Source organism: Musca vetustissima, unplaced genomic scaffold (genome assembly GCF_032173495.1).
Source record: "Musca vetustissima isolate MV318-11 ecotype Yass unplaced genomic scaffold, APGP_CSIRO_Mvet_v1 utg39389, whole genome shotgun sequence".
NCBI classification, from domain to species: Eukaryota; Metazoa; Arthropoda; class Insecta; order Diptera; family Muscidae; genus Musca; species Musca vetustissima.
In genome coordinates this window covers 16,229-41,053 of record NW_026874363.1, presented here as the reverse complement: position 1 = coordinate 41,053, position 24,825 = coordinate 16,229, and the positions used below count along the sequence as shown (strand labels likewise).

The 24,825-nt window shown below is 33.4% G+C and overlaps 1 protein-coding gene across 1 annotated transcript; it reads left to right on the top strand.

The window, feature by feature from the left end:
- The first annotated feature begins 700 nt into the window (after positions 1–700).
- On the top strand, positions 701–17,376 carry LOC133333201 (uncharacterized). Its single transcript, XM_061541529.1, has 10 exons — positions 701–1,649; positions 4,838–5,216; positions 5,281–5,717; positions 5,799–5,878; positions 11,290–11,388; positions 11,851–12,107; positions 16,288–16,479; positions 16,542–16,711; positions 16,812–16,988; positions 17,069–17,376. Exons 1-10 carry the CDS (start codon positions 701–703, stop codon positions 17,374–17,376), a joined length of 3,048 nt encoding a protein of 1,015 aa, XP_061397513.1.
- The last annotated feature ends 7,449 nt before the right edge of the window (positions 17,377–24,825 follow it).

Below are 24,825 nucleotides of genomic sequence, written 5' to 3'. Positions count from 1 at the left end.
CAAATAAATTTTGATTTGAAATAAATTAGGCCCCACGTTGGGCGCCACCTCTATAAAAAAATCATACATTTTTGAGGATATATGAATTAAATTAACAAGTGAAATGCAATAATGAAACATAAAGGTAAAATGTTCACCAGAAATTAACTAGGCCCCACGTTGGGCATCACTTCAGTAAAAAATAAAGACCTTACGTTGGGCGCCATTTAAAATAAATGGTTTAAAGTAAAATGGAATAAAATTGAAATTGAAGGAGTGAAGTGATTTAAAAAGAGTCAGGGGCCAGAAAATACCAACAAAAGTAACAAAATCTGAACCGAAATAAACTAGGCCCCACGTTGGGCCTATTTGAATTTAAAGTGAAGTGCAATTGTGAAAATTACCAGAAAAAATCCTGCAATGAAAAACTAAATTTTGAACAGAAAAAAATTAGGCCACACGTTGGGCGCCATATGCATAAAAAAATAAAAAAATATATTTTTTTCTTTATTTCAATTTAGAATTGACGAGCAATTGTGAAACATTAAGACAAGAAACCCACAAAAAAATCCGGCAATGACCTACAAAACACTGGAGTATCAAAGCTAACAACGAACTTAACAAAAAATGGAAAAATAATTTCTAAAATTTTTTTTATTAAAAATACAAAAAAACAACAACAAAATTCTTGACAAAAAAATTTGCAAAAAATTCAACAAAAATGCCTTCATCCTCCTTGGCCTTAAAAATGTGGAAAATCCAACCACTCGCCTTCGTTTTAAATCTCCTTTTCCTCTACACCCAAATCTCTATGGGCGCTTCACAAAATCTTACCCTCCTCAATGCGGAACTTGAACATCAACACAATCCGAATATTACCATACTGCACGAAGTACACGAAGAAGGCTTTTCGACGAAAAAAGATAAGCCACCAAATCCCGATATTTTGCCATTGAAGGTCGGCAAAAAGAAAGCCTATTTGCCATTGGAGAAACCTCTCAGTTCTCACGAAAAACCCAGACCCCTAAAAGAGACAGATTTACATCCAGTGGTATTTGATTTTAATCTGGGAGATTTGGAGGATCTGGAGCATGAAAATTTCAAAAAGAAAGATTTAAGTGCGGAGGAAAAACTTTTGCTCAGAGATACGGAGGCAGGAAATTTGCAAGTGGGCTCTACGCTAACCTACAGTGAAGATGTTAAGATACCCGATGCGGAAACACTGCAGGATGATTTGTCGGTGCAGGTGGACATAATTACCACAACTAGTACGGAAAAGCCCACAACAAATTTGGAGATGACTTCGACGCCCTCCACCACCCTAGAATATAGTTCAACAACTGTCAGTCCCCATATTTTGAAACTTTTCAAAATGAAATCGAACAAAAAGGGAAGAGAACTATTGAAGCATGATGATCTCCAGCCCAAGGGTCAGCTGAATAATCACAATAGCCTGAATCACTATTTGACCCCGGTGGATACGAGTGGTGGGAATAATCAGTCTGCCGAAAGCCTACAATTGGCAAATGTTTTTCAGATCATGACAAATCTCTATGACCATTTCTATTGGCAGACATCGGATATAAGGAATAAGGTGTCGACGGGATGTGGTCTGGAAATGCAGGCCTATTTGACGGCGTTGCATGGCAATTATCGATGGGCGCAGTCGGGTGAGTGTTCCGTTTTTTTTTTATTTTTATTTTTTTAAATATCTTTTCAGGCGTGGATTTTTGAAAAAAAAATCTGGTTGCCTTACTGAGTCGATTTATGGATGTCCATCTGTCTGTCCGTCCGTCTGTAGATGTTAAATTGTAAACAAAGTACAGGTCGCATTAATGATCCGATTTGCATGAAATTTGTCACAGGTCACTTATTTGGCCCAAGGACGAACCCTATTAAAATTGGGGAAAATCGGTTCAGATTTAGATATAGCTCCCATATATATTTTCGTCCGATTTAATATAAATGGTGCACCGAAGACCCTGAACAACATTCGATTTGCAGGAAATTTGGCACAGCGTAATGAATTAGGTACAGAATGATGTGTATTAAGTTTCCTGAAAATCGGTTCAGATTTATATAGCTCCCATATATATTTTCGTACGATGCAAGGTAAATGGTGGATTAAAGTCCCTTAATATCTTCCAGTTGGCATGAAATTTGGCACAGCGTAATGAATAAGGTCTAAAAAGATGTTTACCAAGTTTCGTAAAAATCGGTTCAGATTTAGATATAGCTCCCATATATATTTTCGTCCGATTTAATGTAAATGGTGCGCCAAACCTGTAAATATCTTTCGATTGACACAAAATTTTGCATAACGTACTGAATTAAGCCTAGAATGATGAGTGGTGAATTTTGGAGAAATCTGTTCAGATTTCGATATAGCTCCCAAATATATTTTCGTCCGATATTAGGTAAATGGTGCACCAAAGTCCCTATATATCTTTCGATCTGCACGAAATTTGGCACAGCGTAATGAATTAGGTATAGAATGATGTGTGCTAAGTTTCGTGAAAATCGGTTCAGATTTAGATATAGCTCCCATATATAATTTCGTCGGAGTTAATGTAAATGGTGCACCAAGGACCCTATATATCATTCGATTTGCACGAAATTTGGCACAGCGTAATGAATTAGGTCTAGAAGGATGTATGTTAAGTTTCCTAAAAATCGGTTTAGATTTAGATATAGCTCACATATATATTTTCGTCCGATTTAAGGGAAATGATGCACCAAAATCTGTAAATATCTCTCGATTTGCACGAAATTTGGCAAAGCGTACTGAATTGAGTTTAGAATGAAGTGTGCTAAGTTTCGTGAAAATCGCTTCAGATTTAGAAATAGCTCCCATATATATTTTCGTCCGATTTAATGTAAATGGTGCACCAAAGTCTGTGAATATCTTTCGATTTGCCCGAAATTTGGCACAGCGCAAGGAATAAGGTCTAGAATGATGTGTGCTAAGATTCGCGAAAATCGGTTCAGATTTAGATATAGCTCTCATATATATTTTCGTCCGATTTAAGGTAAATGGTGTACCGAAGTCCCTTAATATCTTTCGGTTTGCACGAAATTTGGCACAGCGTAATAAATTAGGTCTAGAATGATGTGTGTTAAGTTTCGTGAAAATCGGTTCAGATTTCGATATAGCTCCCATATATATTTTCGTCCGATTTAAGGGAAATGGTGCAACAAAGTCCCTATATAGTATTCGATTTGCACGAAATGTGGCACAGCGTAATGAATTAGGTGTAGAATGATGTGTGTTAAGTTTCGTGAAAATCGGTTCAGATTTAGATATAGCTCTCATATATATTTTCGTCCGATTTAAGGTAACTGGTGTACCGAAGTCCCTTAATATCTTTTGGTTTGCAAGAAATTTTGCACAGCGTAATGAATAAGGTATAGAATGATGTCTCATAAGTTTCCTGAAAATCGGTTAAGATTTAGATATCGCTTCCATATATATTTTTGGCCGATTTTATGTAATTGGTGCCCCAAAGTCCCTATATATCTTTCGATTTGCACGTAATTTGGCACAGCGTAATGAATTAGGTCTAGAATGATGTGTGTTAAGTTTCGTGAAAATCGGTTCAGATTTCGATATAGCTCCCATATATATTTTCGACCGATTTAATGTAAGTGGTGCACCAAAGACCCTATATATAATTCGATTTGGACGAAATTTGGTACAACGAAATGCTATAAGCCTAGAATGATGTGTGTTAAGTTTCGTGAAAATCGGTTCAGATTTAGATATAGCTCCCATATATATTTTCGTCCGATGTTACGTAAATGGTGCACCAATGTCCCTATATATTATTTGATTTGCACGAAATTTGGCAGAGCGTAATGAATTAGGTCTAGAATGATGTGTGTTAAGTTTCGTGAAAATCGGTTCAGATTTAGATATAGCTCCCATTTTTATCTTCATCCGATTTAAGGTAATTGGTGCTCCAAAGTCCCTATATAGTATTCGATTTGCACGAAATGTGCCACAACGTAATGTATTAGGTCTACAATGATGTGTGTTAAGTTTCATGAAAATCGGTTCGGATTTAGATATAGCTCCCATATATATTTTCGTCCGATTTAATGTAAGTGGTGCACCAAGGTCCCTATATATCTTTTGATTTGCACGAAATTTGGTATAGCGTAATGAATTTTGTATAGAATGATGTCTGTTAAGTTTCCTGAAAATCGAAAAATATTTTTTCGGCTAGCCTACGTAGGCGTGGATTTTTTTAAAATATTTTTTTCGGCTAGCCTACGTAGGCGTGGATTTTTTTAAAATATTTTTTTCGGCTAGCCTACGTAGGCGTGGATTTTTAGAAATAGTTTTTTCCGACGTATGATTATCGCAGTTTATCATACGCTCCATTATTTGAGCGTATGATTATTGTCATCAATCATACGCTTCAGTATTATTATCGAATGAATTTAATTTATAATTTCTTCTTCCCCACTTCCCGCTTTTACTTTTACTTTTCAATTTTAATATTTAATTTCAAACAATGATTTCCACTTCATTTGTCGCTTATGGCTTTTCAATCAGCAGGTTCTCCGCCTCTTCCCCCTTTCACCACTTCCAGTGGCAAAAACACAAATCTAAACAATACATTTAATGGTCAATTAATAGTTTGCGGCTTATAATATGGCCATTATTACGCTTCAATGGAGACATAGACCACAAAAAAATCCGACTACAGACAGGGCAACATTTAATGAAAATGAGGCAAATAATTCGATTAGGAAGTTCTTTTTTTTGTGTTCAAAAAATCAATGAAGTGGAAATACAATTCTTTGTATTTTTTTATTTTATTTTCTTGTCTTACCCTCCCTCCTGCGTGCGCAGCCTATGATGCCTCTGCCCGTTATCGAGGTCAACTATTGTTTGGTAATGACAAATGGTTGGGTCAACGGCAATTCTGCTATGAACTCAATCGCCAATTGGATCCGGAGAAACGTAAACATTTCGAATTTGAATTCTATGTGGCCCTGATTGCCTTCAAATTGCAATTGCCGGACAAATTTATGGCAAATTTACAGATCGGAGAATGTTTACCGAAATCGTGTACGGCTCAGGATGTACAACATCTGATGGAGCTGGATCCACATGCCAATATGCTGAGCTCAATCAACAATACACAAATGACGGTGGTGAAAATTTTGAGAGTGAGGACCGTGCCTGGGTTGTATAGCTATTGGCGGGAATTGAAATTTCAAATATTTGCGTAAGTTAGGAATAATCCTCGAAAACTCTCAAATCTCAAATAAAAAATATTTTTCATGTTACAGGAGCTTCCTCTTAACCCTAATTGTCCTGATTGTAGCCGCCACTTGGTATCAATCCCATTTGAATGAACAGCGCCTGCAGCATCCCAATATCTCCGTGATAAGTGGCACCAAGGTAGATCATGCCAATATGCAGCAAATCTCCGCCACGGAAAATGGCAAATCTTTTGAACTATATCAAATGTCCACACTAAATGATAACAATAACTGTAGCTCCGCAGAATCTCCAACACCTGGGGATATAAATGGCAAAAAATCCCCATATCGGAATGGACAACATGATTTCGATATCAATTCGAATAGGAATGGTGATGCGGAAAACAATAATAATAATACGAATAACAATGGCACACATACCCCGCAACATGATACCGAATATCGTATAGAGACGACCAGCAATGCTGGGGCGACAGAGACCTATGAGGCCAAACAGCAGTTGGGTAAATAGATTTTTTTTCCAAAAAAAATTTTTGCATGTTTTATTGAGAACAAAAATTGATTCTTTTTTTTTTTTGCTTTAGGTTTCCATGAACAAGTTTTATTGTGTTTTGCCTTTCAAACGAATGCCACCAGCATTCTGAATGTGGACGAGGCCAAAGAGGTAGGTATTCGGAAAGAAAAATTATAAATAATAATCGAAAAATAGTTCCTTCAATCTCCCTCTAGTTCCTCGGGGCGTATTGGTAGTGACGTTCATCATACGCACCAGGGAACCCATATTTAATTTTTTTTAAATATTTTTTTAAATAGCAAAAATGGGCGTTAGTTTTCAAAAATTATTTTTCATGGAGCCCACATAGGCGAGGATGTTTTAAAAATATTTTTTCAAGTAAAAATAGTTTTTATGCAGCAAAAAAAGAAGTGATTTTTTTTAAATATAGGCCAGGCTCTTTAAAATAAGTTTTTTTAAGACCCAGACTCAAGCCAGGATACTGGGCAGGCTTTTTAAAAGTATTTTTCCAGGTCCAGACAGAGGCGAGGCTCTTTAAAATATTTTTTTTTCCAGGTCCAGACATTGGCCAGGCAATTTAAAATAATTTTTTCCATGTCCAGATATTAATGGCCCAGAATTTAAAAAATAATTATTTTAGGGTTCAAATAGGGCCTAGAATTTTTAAATTAACTATTTTAGAAACAAAATCTGGCCTAGAATTTTTAAAATAATTACTTCAGGATCCAAATTGGGCCTAGAATTTTTAAAATAATTACTTTAGGATCCAAATTGGGCCCAGGATATTTAAAATAATTATTACAGCTTCAAAATAGAGCCCAGAATTTTTAAAATAATTACTTCAGGATCCAAATTGGGCCCAGGATTTTTAAAATAATTATTACAGCTTCAAAATGGGGCCCATTATTATTTCGGTGGCCAAATATGGTCTAGGATATTTAAAATATTTATTTTAGTATCCGAATATGGCCCAGGGGTTTTCAAATATTTATTTCAGACTCAAAATATGACCCAGGATTTTCAAAATAATTATTTCTGGGCCCAAATATGACCCAGAATTGTAAACATAATTATTTTAGGGTCCAAATATGGCCCAGGATTTTTGAAATAATTATTTCAGAATCAAAATATGGACTATGATTTTTAAAATACTTATTTTAGGGTCCAAATATGGCCTAGGAACTTTTAAAATAATAGTTTCAGGGTCCTGATATGGCCAAGATTTGTTTAAGCTATTTATACCCTTCACCACACTGCGGTACGGGGTATTATGTATTTGTGCATATGTTTGTAACAGGCAAAAGGAATCGAGATAGCCCCATAAGTTTTTTATGACCCAGAGGATATTGTGCAAGCACGGATATTGGGCAGGCTCTTTAAATTTTTTTTTCAGGTCCAGACAGAGGCGAAGCTCTTTAAATTAAAATATTTTTTTCAGGTCCAGGCAAATATGACCCAGAATTGTAAACATAATTATTTTAGGGTCCAAATAGGGCCCAGGATTTTTAAAGCAATTATTTCAGAATCAAAATATGGCCCAGGATCTTTAAAATAATTATTTAAGGGTCCAAATATGGCCTAGGATTTTTTCAAATAATAGTTTCAGGGTCCTGATATGGCCAAGATTTTTTTAAGCTATTTATACCCTTCAGCACACTGTGGTACAGGGTATTATGTCTTTGTGCATATGTTTGTACAAGGCAAAAGGAAACGAGATAGACACATGGTTCCTTTTGAGAATATACATCGAATTACTTTCTGAGTCGATTAAGGCATGTCTGTCCGTCCGTCTATCCATATTAAATTGTAAACAAAGTGCAGATCGCATTTATGATCCGATTTGGATGAAATTTGGCACAGCTCACTTATTTGGCCTAAGGACGTACCCTATTGAAATTGGGAAAAATCGGTTCAACATTTGATATAGCTCCCATATGTAGTTTCTTCCGATTTAAGGTATATGGTGCACTAAAGGTCCTATATATCTTTCGATTTGCACGGAATTTGGCATAGGGTACTGAATTAAGTCTTAACTAATGTGTGTTGAATCCCATATATATTTTCGTCCGATTTTAGGTAAATGGGGCACCAAAGTCTCCAAATATCTTTCAATTTGCACGAAATTTGGTATAGGGGATTGAATTAGGTCCAGAATGATTTGTGCTAAGTTTCGTGAAAATCGGTTCAGATTTAGATATAGCTCACATATATATGTTCGTCCGATTTTATGTAAATGGTGCACCAAAGTCCCTATATATCCTTCGATTTGCACGAAGTTTGGCATAGCACACTGGATTAACAGCCTGTTTTTGTAAAATTCCAAACGAACGAATTTGAGTGACTTACGACCAAACTCCTTGGTTTTGAAAAATATGTCATTTATTTTTGTTTGGAATCAGAAAACATTTATAAACATAAATAAAGGTTTGGTCGTAAGTCACTCGAATTCGTTCGTTTGGAATTTTACAAAAACAGGCTGTAAGTCTAGCATTAGATATATATCCTTCGATTTACACGAAATTTGGCATAGCATACTAAATTCAGTCTAGAATGATGTGTGCTAAATTTCGTGAAAACGGGTTCAAATTTAGATATAGCTCCCATATATATTTTCATCCGATTTAAGGTAAATGGTGCACCAAAGGTCCAATATATCTTTCGATTTGCACGAAATTTGGCATAGCGTACTGAATTGAGCCTAGAATGATGTGTGTTTAGATTCGTGAAAATCGGTTCCGATTTAGATATAGCTCCCATATATATTATCGACCGATTTAATGTAAATGGTGTACCAAAGGTCCTATATATCTTTCGATTTGCACGAAATTTTGCATAGGGTACTGAATTAGGTCCAGAATGATGTGTGTCAATTTTCGAGGAAATCGGTTCTGATTTAAATACAGCTCCTATATAATTTTTCTTCCGATTTCAGGTAAATGGTGCACCAAAGGTCCTATATATCTTTCGATTTGCACGAAATTTGGCACAGCGTACTGAATTGAGAATAGAATCTTGTGTGATGAGTTTCTTGAAAATCGGTTCAGATTTAGATATAGCTCCCATATATATTTTCATCCGAATTAAGGTAAATGGTGTACCAAAGGTCCTATATATCTTTCGATTTGCACGAAATTTGGCATAGCGTACTGAATTGAGTCTAGAGTGATCTGTGTTAAGTTTCGTGAAAATCGGTTCCGATTTAGATATAGCTCCCATATATATTTTAGTCCGATTTAATGTAAATTTTGCACCAAAGTCCCTGTATATCTTTCGATTTGCACGAAATTTGGCATAGCGTGTGCTAAATTTCGTGAAAATCGGTTCTGATTCAGATATAGCTCCCATATATATTTTCGTCCGATTTAAGGTAAATAGTGTACGAAAAACCTTAAATTTTCTCCGATTGGCACGAAATTTGGCACAGCGTACTGAATTAAGCCTCGAATGATGTGTGCTAAGTTTCGTGAAAATCGGTTCCGATTTAGATATAGCTCCCATATATATTTTCATCCGATTTAAGGTAAATGGTGTACCACAGACCCTTTATATATTTCGATTTGCACGAAATTTGGCAAGGCGCACTGAATTAAGCCTCGAATGATGTGTGCTAAGTTTAGTAAAAATCGGTTCAGATTTAGATATAACTCCCATATATATATTCATCCGATTTTATGTAAATAGTGTACCAAAGTCCCTATATATCTTTCGATTTGCACGAAATTTGGCTCAGCGTTTTGAATTAAGCCTAGAATGATGTGTGCAAAGTTTCGTGAAGATCGGTTCAGATTTAGATATAGCTCCCATATATATTTTCGTCCGATTTAATGTTAATGCTGCACCAACGTCGCTATATATCTTTCGATTTGCACGAAATTTGACATAGCGTACTGAATTAAGTCTAGAATGATGTGTGCAAAGTTTCTTGAAAATCGGTTCCGATTTAGATATAGCTCCCATATATATTTTCATCCGATTTAAGGTAAATGGTGTACCAAAGACTCTTTATATCTTTCGATTTGCATGAAATTTTGTATAGGGTACTGAATTAGGTCCAGAATGATGTGTGCTAAATTTCGTGAAAACCGGTTCAGATTTAGATATAGCTCCCATATATATTTTCGTCCGATTTAAGGTAAATAGTGCACCAAAGTCCCTATATATACTTCGATTTGCACGAAATTTGGCATAGCGTACTGAATTAAGTCTGAAATTATGTGTGTTAAGTTTCGTGAAAATCGATTCAGATTTAGATATAGCTCCCATATATATTTTCATCCGATTTAAGGTAAATGGTACACCAAAGGTCCTATATATCTTGCGATTTGCACGAAATTTGGCATAGCGTACTAAATTGTGTCTAGAGTGATCTGCGTTAAGTTTCCCGAAAATCGGTTCAGATTTAGATATAGCTCCCATATATATTTTCATCCGATTAAATGTAAATGGTGTACCATATATCTTTCGATTTGCACGAAATTTGGCATATCGTACTGACTTAAGCCTAGAGTGATGTCTGACAAGTTTCGTGAAAATCGGTTCAGATTTAGATATAGCTCCCATATATATTTTCGTCCGATTTAATGTTAATGGTGCACTAACGTCGCCATCTATATTTCGATTTGTACGAAATTTGTCACAGCGTACTTAATGAAGCCTAAAATAATGTGTGATAAGTTTCGTGAAAATCGGTTCAGATTTAGATATAGCTCCCATATATATTTTCGTTCGATTTAATGTAAATTGTGTACTGAAGACCCAAAGTTTGTCCGACTGCCACACAATTTTGTACAATGACTTTTAGTTAATATAAATTAATTACTGGCAAGTCTCGTTGAAATCGGTTCTGATTTAGATGTAGGTGCACCAAACTCCTCATGTTTATCAGATATTTATCCAAATAATCAACGATTAATCCGATTAATATTTGCTTAAAATTGATGTACATAATTTTGTCCCATTGTAAGAAGCAACTCTATATCTGACCAAATGAAAAATATACTGGTTCTTCAAATATGCGACGTCTGTTAGGATTCATCTGTTGAATATACCCAAAGTGGTGAAGGGTATCATATAGTCGGTCCCGTCCGACTTTACTACTTTCCTTACTGGTTTTATGTTGCTAATTTTTTATTCATTCTATTTTTTGGGTCAATTTTAAGCAAAGTCACCTATGCGTATGATTACCGACAATAATCATACGCTACCAATGACTTTATTTAAATTTCTTCCAATAGCAAAGGTTATAAAACCTAATCGAAATTTTATTCATATTGCAACTGAAACACAAACCATTTAATATTCAAAATTTTTACTAATATTCCAATACAATATCCAAAAAACAAAATTTGTTCGCACAAATTCCTATATTATTTAAGCACTACCATCACCAGCCATTTCAATAAAATTTCATTTCCCCAATATTTGGCATCCACACACAGGCACTCACTTTTTTATGCTCCTCCTCCCCTCCCAAAAAAATTCTGATCCACAAAAAAGTTGGCTTTCTTCATGACTTTTGCCTTTCATTCTGTCTGTCTTTCTTCCATTCTTTTTCGTTACAGTCCCAAACATCCTGTGTACATGGCTTGCGCGTCATATCCGTACTCTGGACAATAATGGTACATACATATCTGCAAATATTCAATATTGGAGAAAATCGGGTAAATATGTAAATGACAATGTTCGACTATTGTATTTTATTTTTATTTATTTTTCTGCATGATTGTTATTTTTACAAAAAAAAAGAAGTTGTTAGAAGTACAACTTTAAGCCGGAAATATAAGGACATGTTTGCATTTCCGGCATGAGATAACGGACTATTAGGGATGTTGTGTGAATGATAAACTTTCATTCTTCCATATGGAAAAGCATGAAAAAGATTCAATCAGAGAGGAAAAGGAGGCAAAATATAAAGCTTTACATATGGTGGCGTATAAGTGCTGTCGTCAATCATACGCCACCAGTTGCTGTTATGAAATATTGATTTTTTTCCGGATATTTTTTAGTTTAATAATATTTTATATTTAATAATTTAAAGAGAAAAAATTATAATTATTATTTTTTTAAATAATTTCTACGATCCTGATTTCATTTTAGAATTTTTTTCTCCCTTACACTTTCAGTTCACCCGCATCATAACCGAACGCACCATATGGTATCAATTTGTTGGTAATGCCACATTTTCCGTTGATACATTCTTCTTCATTAGTGGATTTTTGGTGACCCTGCTGTATTTGAAACAGGAGCGAAAGGTAGCCGATCGCACTTCGCAATTTATGAAGAAGGGGTTTGTGGACACATCAATTGTGATTATTTACCGATATATACGTCTGACGCCCACATATTTATTTGTGATATTTTTCAATGATTTTGCAACGAGGTGAGTCGAATTGAAATTCATAAAAAAAATCATAAAATATTTTAGAACACCATTCTATTTGTTGGCCCAGAATTTAAGCAAAGTCACCTGGTGCGTATGCTGACCGACAATAATCATACGCTCCCAATGACTTTATTCAATGTGAAAATTTTGGAATATATTTTTGGCACTTTGAAATTACGGTGAAATGTCCTATAAAACGACTACCTAGAGGTTTGGTGTCAATGGAAAACATATTCACCATTAAATTTCACTATGGGTCCCAGAACATAAGATCTATGCAAAAATAATTTATAGCTAGGAAATATTGATATTAATTTAGATATAGTTGATTTATTTGGTACAATTTAATTTTTTTGAGTAACTTTAAAAAATGTCCGTTAGGCCCACAAAAATTTATTTTAGAGGTTCAAAGTCAATAGGAAAAATATTCTCCATCAAATTTCACTGCAATCCTCCGAAGAAACCGATTGAGTATATATAATATATCCTCGGGAAAACCCGCTGTGAAAATAGTCACAAAAAAGTAAAATAATTATTAAAATTTTGTGTAGTTTTATGTTTGTCACAAAAGTCTGGCAACACTTCATTTTAGTTACATGATGTCAATGGAAAAAATATTCTCCATCAAATTCTACTATGGGTCACCAAAACAAAAGATATACGAAAAAATTATTTTATAGCTATAAAATATTAGTAGGAAAATAGATAAAGTGGATTTATTTAGTCAATTTATAATTTGTTAGGTAATTTCGAAATTAACTCCGTAAGTCCCCCAAAAACTGATGTTAGGGCTTTGATATCAAAGATAATAATATTTAGCACCGAATTTCACTAATAGTCCACGAAGAAACCGAATCCGTATATAAAACATAAATCTGCGAAATTTGGCTGTAAAGATAGTCACATAAAAGGAACATATTTAATAAAGTTTTTTGTATATTTGTTTCCCGCCCAAAAGTCTGGCAACTCTGTATTGTAGGTATTAGATGTCAATGAAAAAAATGTTCTTCACGAAATTCTATTAAGGGTCACCGGTCACAATTTATACGAAAAAATGCTTTATATCTGTTAAATATTAGTAGGGATTTATATATAGTAGATTTATTTAGTAAATTTGCACATTTTATGGGTATTTTGAAATTTGGACCAAAAATCCAATAAATCTTCAATTTAGAGGTACGATGTCAATGAACAAAATATACTTGATCAAATTTGACTACGGGCCTTCATAGAATCCAAATCAAAATGTTTAAGAAATTCCGCAAAATATCGGTAAAGGTTAAATATAAATAATAAATGTAATTTCTTACAGTGGCATTTTTGAGTACCTTTGTTGTTGGCCCAAAAATCTGGCAACACTTCATTTTTGGTGGTTTGTGTCAATGGGAAAATAATTCTATATCAAATTTTACTATGGGTCACCGAAGAAATTAAATCTGTCCTCATAGTATATATGCGGGAAAATGGCCTAGTAATTGAGACAATTAGAATACAGGAAATTGGGAAAATTTTGCGTATTTTGAGTTTTTGCCCGAAAGTCTGGCAACACTTTATTTCTGGTGGTTGCTGTCAATGGAAAAAATATTCTACATAAAATTTCACTATAGGTCACCTCAGTAAATAAAACCGGATATATAATATATATCCGACAAAATCGTAAGTAAGTCGTAAAATCTTGAACAAAATATGTACAATTTTGACAACTTCGGTAGTTTGCATTTTTGCCTGAAAGTCTGGCAACACTTTAATGTTGATTGTTGATGTCAATGGGAAAAATATTCTCCATCAAATTCTACTATGGGTTTCCGAAGAAACGAAAACTGTCGGATTAGTATATCTACGGGAAAATACGCCTGCTAATGAACCCAAATAAAATATAGTAATTTAGGAAAATTTTGCGAATTTTGGTTTTTTGCTGAAAGTCTGGTAACTCTTCATTTTCGGTGGTTGTTGTCAATGGAAAAAATATTCTACATAAAATTTCACAATAGGTCACCTCAGTAAATAAATCTGAATATATAATATATATCCGAAAAAATCGTAAGTAAGTCGTAAAATGTTGAACAAAATATGTACAATTTTGACAACTTCGGTAGTTTGTATTTTTGCCTGAAAGTCTGGCAACACTTTAATTTTGATTGTTGATGTCAATGGGAAAATTATTCTCCATCTAATTATACTATGGTTCTCCGAAGAAACGAAAACTGTCGGATTAGTATATCTACTGGAAATTACGCTTGCTAATGGAGCCAAGTAAAATATACTACTTTGGGAAAATTTTGCGTATTTTGGTTTTTTGCCTGAAAGTCTGGCAACACTTCGTTTTTGGTGGCGGTTGTCAATGAGAAAATTATTCTCCATCAAATTATACTATGGACCTCCGAAGAAATGAAATTAGTATATATAATATGTATCCAACAAAATCTTAAATAAATCGGATAATATTAAAAAAATATTTAACATTTTTAGAACTTTAGCATTTTGTATAACTACCCGAAAGTCTGGCAACACTTCATTTTTTGTGGTTTTTGTCAATGAAAAAATTATTTTCCATTAAATTCTACTATGGGTCTCCGAAGAAACGAAAGCTGTCGGATTAGTATATCTACGGGAAAATACGACTGCTTATGGAGCCAAGTAAAATATACTACTTTGGGAAAATTTTGCGTACTTTGGTTTTTGCCTGAAAGTCTGGCAACACTTCGTTTTTGGAGCTTGATGTTAATGGAAAAAATATTCTCCATAAAATTCCACTATAGGTTACTCTAGTGATGAAATCTGTATATATAATGTATACCCGATGAAATCGAAAATAAATCGGAAATAACAAAAAATGAGAGAACATTTTTGAGAGCTCTAGCATTATGTGTATTTGCCCGAAAGCCTGGCAACACTTTATTTTTGATGGTTGACGTCAGTGAAAGAATTATTCTTCATCAAATTCTACTATGGGTCTCCGAAGAAACTATAGCTGTCCGATTAGTATATCTACGGGAAAATACGCCTGGTAATGGAAACAAATAAAATGTGGTACATTGGGAAATTTTTGCGTATTTTGGTTTTTTGCCTGAAAGTCTGGCAACACTTGGTTTTGGTGGTTGATGTCAATGAAAAAACTATTCTCCATAAAATTCTGCTATGGGTTTCAGAAGAAACGAAATCTGTATATATAATATATATCCGACAAAATCGTAAATAATTCGGAAAATATTAAAAAAGTGTGTAAAGTTTTTAGAACTTTAGCATTATGTATTTTTGTCCCGAAAGTCTGGCAACACTGCATTTTAGGTGGTTGTTGTCAATGGAAAAAATGTTCTTCATCCAATTCTACTATGGGTTTGCGAAGAAAAGGAATCTGTCGGATTAGTACATCTACGAAAAATCCGCACTGTAAATAGAACAACATAAATTTTAATTATTGAATTGAAAATTCCCCGGTATTTTTGAAAACCTTATCGATAGTCCAACAAAACTTAATTTTTGGAGCTTGTTGTCAATGAAAAAAATATTCTACATTAAATTTCCTTACTACTCACGGAAGTAAAGAAATCTGTAGCTATAACAGATATCCGTGAAAAATCGGTTTCAAGTTCGGTATATAAAGAGAGGTTGTTTTTCGAAGAATTACAATTCGAAAAAATTGACTAGGAAATGCAGATACATCAAAATTATATATTTGTGTGATATTTCCACATCCTCCGTAATCGACAAATATTGCATTTTGAGCATGTTTAAACAAAGTCTCATGGAGCGTATGATTAACAACCACACTCATACGTGTAGGTATCCCATAATTGAAAAATGTTTATTAATTCAATATTTTTGTGAGATTTTAAAGGTTTTAAAAATTATTTTTTTTTTGCTTTTTTGTGGCATGCCTAATCATGTTCCCCTTCTTTCACCTAAATTAATCATTCTCCCGATTTTCTTTTGTCACAAATTAAAAGGGAATTTGTTGAATAGAAAAATGTAGCCATCAATCATTTTTAATAAACCTCAAATCAAAAGCAAATAAAAAAATCAATCGAAACCATCAATCATTGATTGACAAAATTTATTGTTTTTTATCTAAGCCATACACACAAAAAAACACAACACACACAATTTGTTACCTTTCAGATTATATTTTTCATATTTTTTTCCTTCGACTTTTTTCTCATCTTTCTCTGATTTCCAGGCAAACATTTGATAACTCGGTGTTCCAGCCAACCGTGCCGCCCAACACTTGTGGCAAATATTGGTGGCGCAACATTCTGTTTATCAACAATTTCTATCCGCTGAGTGAGATCTGCATGATTTGGAGTTGGTATATGGCAAATGATATGCAATTTTTTATTATGGCCTCCATTTTGCTGATGTTTTCGACAAGGTGAGCTGAGGAAGGGGGATATACCTTTTATAAGTAACCTCTAATGATGTTGTTCTCCACAGATATTCCAAGGCCGTTATATTAACACTGGCCACATTTTTGGCCTCATCTTGGGGAGTGTCGGGTGTAATCTCCCTACGCCACCACTATACCCACAAGGTATCCAATCCCTTTGAATCCTTTGACTTTTTGTATGATAAACCCTGGCAACGGGTTGGTCCTTATATTATGGGTAAGTTTAGCCTGTTTATTTTTGGATACACCATTGTTAATGGTTTTATGTTTAATTTTTGGCTTTTTTCTCCTTCTCCCTTTTGCTCTTTGTTCGTAAGGTATGCTAACCGGTTATATTATGAGCAAAGTGCGTACAGCACCCAAAGTTTCGGGACGCCTGAATGCCTTGTTATGGTCGGTGAGTTTGGGTTTATTAATACTCATAATTTGTGGTGTTTGGCAGGGTGAACTTGACGAAGTCTCGACGGCTTTTTATGTTAGCATTGCCCATACAGGTGAGTTGGAAAAAAAGAAAGAAAAAGAAGAAGCAGGGGAGGAGCAAGGTTTGACATGTTTTGTTTTTATTTCCTTCCAGGTTTTGGTGCCGCTCTCATCTGGATTGTCTTATCCTGCTGTTGGAATTTATCACCCACCATGAATCGCATACTCTCCTACCGCTGCCTTTGGCCATTGTCCCGCCTCACCTATTGTGCCTATTTGATACATCCCGTTATAATGCTAATTACCGGCTATCAAATGGATGGTACCATACATTTAAATCCCTATTTTATTACCGTCATCTTTTTTGGTAATGCTGTTGTCTCTTTTATTGCCGCGTTCTTTATATCGGTGGCCTTTGAGGCACCGGTAATACGTCTGCTGAAAATAGTATTTCATAAATAAGATTTTTTTAAGTAATAAGAGGAAAAAAAATTATTTTTATTATAAGCAAAATCTAGTGACTGTTTTTTATATATAAAAATAATAACAATTTTATAGAAAATATTTTTAAGAAAAAATATTTCTAAGGGGTAAGTGGTAAAAATTAAAAAAATATTTTACACAAATTAGTTAAAATTTGTTGTTTTTGTTTTGTTCGTAATATAAATATAAATTTAGTTTATTGTATATATATATATATATATATAAGATGTATAAATTTATATTTGAATAAAATTTCATGTAAATATTTTTTTAAATATTTTTCAGATTATTTTTTTAATAAATCCCCATTAGAACCCCATGTATTAGTTATACAGGATAGCTACTAGAGGAAAAAATTTTCCTCATTCAATTTCACTATGGGTCACCATGCAAATAAAACCTCTATCTACTATACATCACCTCGAAAAACCGGTTCGAATTTGGAACTGTACCAAAATAGATACTTTTGGGTAATTCTACATTTTTTTCAAATATTAGCCAAAAAATCCTGATTTCTTCATTTTATGTTCTTGATGCCAATGTAAACAATAATCCTCATCGAATTTCATTATGGGTCTCCATCCACTTGAAACCTCTATCAAATATACATCACCTCGAAAACCCGGTTTGAATTTGGAACTATATAAAAGTAGCAATTTTTGGGCAATTTCACGAATTTATTTCAATTTCGATCAATAAATCCATCACAACCTCATTTTATGGGTTTGATGCTAATGGAAAAAATATTCATCATCAAATTTCACTACGGGTCCCCTAGCAAATGAAACCTCTATCTGCTATACATCACCTCGAAAAATATGTTCGAAATTGGATCTTTATAAAAAATATATATTTTGGTAATTTTGCCATTTTAGCCCAAAAAAAACCCATCACCTGTTCATTTAATGTTTTTGATGCCAATGGAAAAAATTATCCTCATCAAATTTCGCTATGGGTTCTCAACCATTTGAAACCTCTATATTCTATACATCACCTCGAAAAAACGGTTCGAATATATATAAATATATATATTTATGGGTTATGCTGCACTTTTTTTCAATTTTGACCCAAAAAATACACCACAGCTTTATTTTATGGACTCGATGACAATGGAAACAATATTCCCCATCGAATTTCACTATGGGTCCTCAACCAAATGAAATGCCTTTCTACTATAAATCACTTCGAAAAACCGATTCGAATTTGGAACTATATAAAAATTGATATATTTGGGTAATTTTGCCCATTTTCCAATTTCGACCCAAAAAATCCATCACAGCCTTATTTTATGAACTTGATGTGAATGGAAAAAATATTCCTCGTCAAATTTTACTGTAGGTCTCCAACCAATTGAAACCTCTGGATACTACATATAACCTCATAATATCGGTTCGAATTTAGATTTATATAAAAATAGATATTTTTGCGTAATTTTCCAATTTCGATCCAAAAAATGCATCACCATTTCTATTTATGGTTTTGATGCCGATGGAAAAAGTGTTCCTCATCGAATTTTACTATGGATCCTCAACCAAGTGAAATGTCTTATTTTTGAGTTATTTTGCACTTTTTTCAAATTTCATCAAAAAATATACAACAACTTCATTTTATGAAGTTAATGTCAATGACAAAAATTCAAAATTTTAAACTGTATAAAAATATATCACGTCGGAAAACCGGTTCGAATTTGGAATTATGCAAAAAGTTGATATTTTTTATATTTGGCAGTTTTTCCCAATTTTGGCCAAAAATTCATTACAGCTTAATTTTATGGACTTGATGCCAATGGAAAAAATGATCCTCAATTTCACAATAGGTCCCAAACAAACTCCACAATCTATCTACTACTCCAACATCTATCTACTATAAAAATCGGTTCGAATTTTAATTGTATAAAAATATATATTTTTCAGTTATTCTGCACTTTTTCCAATTTCCGGCCAAAAAATCCATCGTAACTTTTCTTTTTGGAATTGCTATCAATGAAAAAAATGTTCCTCATCGAATTTCCCAACCAATTCCTACCTTTAAATATAATACATTACCTCGAAACCCCGATCCGAATTTGGAACTAAACAAAAAAATAGATATTTTTTGATATTTGACACTTTTTCCCAATTTCGGCCCAAAATCCATCACAGCTTCATTTTATGGACTTAATGCCAATGGAAAAAATGTTCCTCATCAAATTTCACTATGGGTTCCCAACAAAATCCAACCTCTATCTACTATACATCACCTCGAAAACCCGATTCAAATTTGCAACTATTTGTAAAAATACTTATTTTTGAGTTATTCTGCACTTTTTTTCAAATTTCGTCCCAAAAAATATACAACAACTTCATTTTATGAAGTTAATGTCAATGACAAAAATATTCCCCATCGAATTTTACTATGGGTACCCAACCAACTCCAACCTCTATCTACTATATATCACGTCGGAAAAGTGGTTCGAATTTGGAACTATTTAAAAAATAGGTATTTTTGGTTTATTCTGCACTTTTTTCAAATATTGGCCAAAAATCCATCACGACTCAACTTTTTGGGTTTAATCGTAATAGAAAAAATGTTCCCCATCGAATTTCACTACGGGTCCCCGACCAATTGTATCCTCTAAATACTATACCAAATCACGTAATAACGGCCCGAGTTCGAATCTATTTGAATAAAGAGTATTTTTGTGTAATTTTGTCCTTTTTTTAAAATATCGGCCAAAAATCCAACACTACCTCATTTTATAGAATAGTTACCAATGAAAAAAATGTTCCTCATCGAATTCCTCTACGGGTCTCCGACAAATTGTAACCTCTAAATAATATACCAAAGCCTGTAATACCGGCCCGAATTTGGATCTATCTGAAAAAACGTATTTTTGGGTAATTTTTCCTTTTTTTAAATCAACGACCAAAAATGCATCGCCACTTCATTTTTTGAAATAACAACTAAAGGATAAAATGATCCTCATCAAATTTCACTACGGGTCGGCGACCAATTGTAACCTCTAAATACTATACCAATAACCGTAATATAGGCCTAAATTCGGATCTATGTCAAACAATTTATTTTTGGGTTATTTTGTCCTTTTTTTCAAATATGGGCCAAAAATGCACCACCATTTCATTTTATGGAATAGCTACCAATGAAAAAAATATTCCTCATCGAATTTGAATATGAGTCCCCAACGGATAGTAACCTCTAAATATTATACATAGTCTCGAAGTGCCGGTTCGAATTTAGATTTATGTAAAATAAGATATTTGTGGGTCATTTTGCACTTTTTTCCAATTTCGGTCTAAAAAATCCACACCACTTCATTTATTGTTTTGATGACAATAGAAAAAAAGATTCCCAGTCCAATTTCACTATGGGTCCTCGACCAACTGAAACCTCCATATACCACAAAAATCCCCGAGATAACGCCCTGAATTGGGATGTATATGTAAAAAACGTATTTTTGGATAATTTTGTAGTTTTTTCAAATATTGGCTCAAAAATCTACTAGCTCTTCCTTTGATGGTATAGTTTTCAAAGATGAAAATTCTCTTCATCGAATTCCACTGTGGGTCCCCAGCCAACTAAAATCTCTAAATATTCTATAAATTAAAGAAAAATCTGTTAACATTTAAAATCATATGAGAAAATAAGTTTTTTTTTCGAATTTTACATTTTTTTTAACTTCGAGCAAAAATCCCACACAATCCCATTTTACGGATTCGATATTCTTCAAATGTAATTTAGAAAACAAAAAACAATGCATTGGGAGCATGATTGAGCAAAGTCATCTGGTACGTATGATGCACATCAACACTCATACGCCACATTTCCCAATATAAGTAATTCTTTCTTGGTGTTTTTATAAATCTATTAAAAATTCCCACAAATCTCGAATTTAAGGGTTTCATGTCAATGGAAAAAATATTCTATATCGAATTTTACAAAAAGTCACCGAAGAAATCAAAACTATACTCCTCGTATTTATCCGGGAAAATTCACTAAAAATCGGGTAAAACAATAAAAAAGTATTAAATGGAGAGATTTTTGGGGTATTTTGTATTCCTGCCCGAAAGTCTAGCAACACTTCATTTTTGATAGTTGTTGGCAATGGATGAAATATTCTATATCGAATTTCATGAGAGGTATTAGAAGAAATCAAATCTCTATGCTTAGTGTATAACCAGGAAATTCGACTTCATTGGAGGTAAATAAACACTGAATTTTAGAATTAAATTTCTTTGGGCATTTTTTAATTCATGGCTGAAAAATCTATTACAACTACATTTTATGGCATTGATGACAATGTACGAAATATTCTCCATCAAATTTCACTATGGGTCACCAAACAATCGAAACCTGTAGATACCATACATAACCAAAAAATAGCGATGGTAATTTCGGATCCATATCAAAAATAGTAATTTTGTGTATTTTTAAATCATTTTTATTTTAAAGCCTATTGCCTACTTTTAGGGTACCTTTCTCTTACTTTTATAGTTAAAAGTTTGTGGAAAATTTCTGCCACTTAATGAAATTAGTCTCACGTGTACAACATCTCTCGAGACTATCTGCTGTTTAACATCTATTTAATGATAATGCCAGCATAAAAATTTCGTGAAAAAAACTGAAAACTTTTTTTAATGATTGTTTCTTTATTTAACGATGGAAAAACATGACAGGGAGCTCGAACAAATCCTGTAATAAAACAAGGAAACTTTAAAATACTTAAATGGCATGTAATGAAGGCTTTGGTAGGGGTTTTTTAATAGTACCGGGGAAGTTAATACTTTTGCACTTCATGCTGGTAATAACAGTCATTTGTAGATACAAAGATAAAAAAAACAAAACAAAAAACTGCAGATCTTTTTATTGGTCATTACTCGCTTAAGTGGGTTACGAACAACCCAAAAAGGAAACTAATTTTAATTTCCCGGAAACAAGATGGAAAAAGAGATATCCTTTTTAAAATACCCTTCTCCACAGATTTCTTTTCCAAATGTGGTGCCTACTTTTAGGCAAAATTTCTTTTAATGCCCTGACACCAAATGGAACTAAAAGAAAAAAGACCAACAATAACAAAATCATGCTTAAAAATGTCCAATTCATTGGGAAATCTTTAATAACTAATTTGTTGCCTACTTTTAGGCATCAATTTCCCACAGAAGTGGTTTAAAAGATATACGAAAAAAGGAAAATCTATTTTTGCGGGCTAAGGAAATGCGAGAAGAAAAAAATCCCAATTTTTCATTTAGAGATTAAACAAAAAATCTCATTTTAAAGTTTTCCTGTTTCAGAGATATCCTAGTTACCTTTTTTTAATATTGAGTGTGGTGCCTACTTTTAGGCAACATTTTTTAAATGCCATATTAGAAAAAGGAGCTTAAAGAAACAACAAAAGGAAAATAATCGTTAATATATCTTCTAATTTTTTTTTAGATTAAAAGTAGGCAACAAATTCAATTTGTTATTTACATGGAATTTGTAGCCTACTTTAAGGCATCGATTTTCTAAATGGGAAATATTCTTAAAGTAATCTATACAATACAAAATCATTACAATTTTATTTTGTTATATTGATTTAGAATACTTTTCATAAAATTTTAATAAGGGTCACCGAACAAATGAAAATCGTAGCTCCACTTTACATCAATAAAACCCGGGTTTCGTTTTGGGTATAAAAAAAATTGATAAATTTCGTCCATTTTTGAATTCTTGTCCGAATCTCCTATACAGACCAATTTTTAGAGAACGCTGTAAATGGAAAAAATATTCTCCATAAAATTTCACTATAGGTCTTCGAACAACTGAACTCTGTGGCACAAGTCCGTACCTATGAAATTTGAGTTGCAAGTTGGGTACCTATACTAACAACTTAATTGTTAATGATAATTTGGAACATTTTGATTTTTTGGCCACAAATGCCCCAAAAATTCCTTCTACAACAATAATATCAATGAAAGAAATATTTTCCTCAAAATTCTAATAGGGGTCATTGAACAACCAAAATCCGTAGTTCGCCTTTATGTCCATAAAACAAGGGTTCAATGTTGGGTATATACAATAAATTGGCAGATTTCCACCATTTTTTGAATTTTTGCCCGAAACTCCTACACACACCCATTTTTGGAGGATGTTAACAATGAAAGAAATATTCTTCATAAAATTTTAGTATAAGTCGCCAATGAAGTGAAGTCGGTAGCTACAATATGTACCAATAAAATTTAAGTTCCCATTTGGGTACCTTGACTAAGTATTTAATTAATAGGGATAATTTGGGACCATTTCGAGTTTTTGCCCAAATGGGCCTTAAAAGCTACTTCTACATGAATAATGTCAATGAAAAAAATATTCCTCAGAAAATTTCATTATAGGTCTCCGTCTAAATGAAATTCGTAGCTCGCCTTTATACCAATGAAACAGGGGCTCAATTTTGGGTATATAAAGTAAAATTATAAATATCGAGTATGGTTGAGTTTTGGTTGAAAAGCCCCCTAAAACTTCAATTGTGGGATATAGTGACAATGAAAAAATTGTTCCCCATAAAATTTCACTATAGGTCACCGAGGAAACGAAATCCATAGCATCAGAACGTCCCAATAAAAATTGAGTTCCTTTTTGGGCACCTTGACTAAGCATCAGAACGTCCCAACAAAAATTGAGTTCCTTTTTGGGCACCTTGACTAATTTGGTAATTTATGGATAAAATTTTGGAATTTGCAATTTATTAGCCCAAATGGCCCTGGAAAGGTCTTTCTAGAAGAGGAATATAAATGGAAAAAATATCCCTCAGAAAATTTCATTACGGGTCTCCGTCTGAAAGAAATTTGTAGCTCGACTTTATACCAATGAAACAAGGGCTCAATATTGGCTATATTAAATAAAATGATAAATTTCGACCATTTTTGAATTATTGGGCAAAAGGCCCCCAAAACTTTAATTTTGGGCAATGGTGACAATGAAAAAATATTCTCCATAAAATTTCACTATAGGTCACCGAAGAAACGAAATTCGTAGCTTCAGAACTTCCCAAAAAAATTGAGTTCCAATTTGGGCACCTTGACTAATTTGGTAATTTATGGGTAAAATTTTGGAATTTGTAATTTATTAACCCAAAAGTCCCTGAATATGTCTCTCTACAAGAGGAATATAAATGAGAGAAATATTCCTCAAAAAATTTCATAAAGGGTCTCCATCGGAACGAAATCTGTAGGTCGACTTTATACTATTGAAACAAGGGATCAATTTTGGGTATATAAAGTAAAATGATAAATTTCGACCATTTTTGAATTATTTGCCCAAAAAGTCCCTTCAAAGTTATTTTACGAATATGATGTCAATGGAAAAATTATTCCCCAAAATTATTGACTATAGGTCGCCAAAGAAACGAAATTCATAGCTTCAGAACGTCCCAACAAAAATTGAGTCCCAATTTGA

Bases quoted from the DNA above. Each gene is read 5' to 3' on its own strand.
- LOC133333201 (XM_061541529.1), top strand. From the start codon at position 701: ATGCCTTCATCCTCCTTGGCCTTAAAAATGTGGAAAATCCAACCACTC. The intron at 5,718-5,798 runs GTAAATAGATTT...TTTTTGCTTTAG, and splicing joins TGAGGCCAAACAGCAGTTGG to GTTTCCATGAACAAGTTTTA. The intron at 16,480-16,541 runs GTGAGCTGAGGA...TGTTCTCCACAG, and splicing joins TTGCTGATGTTTTCGACAAG to ATATTCCAAGGCCGTTATAT.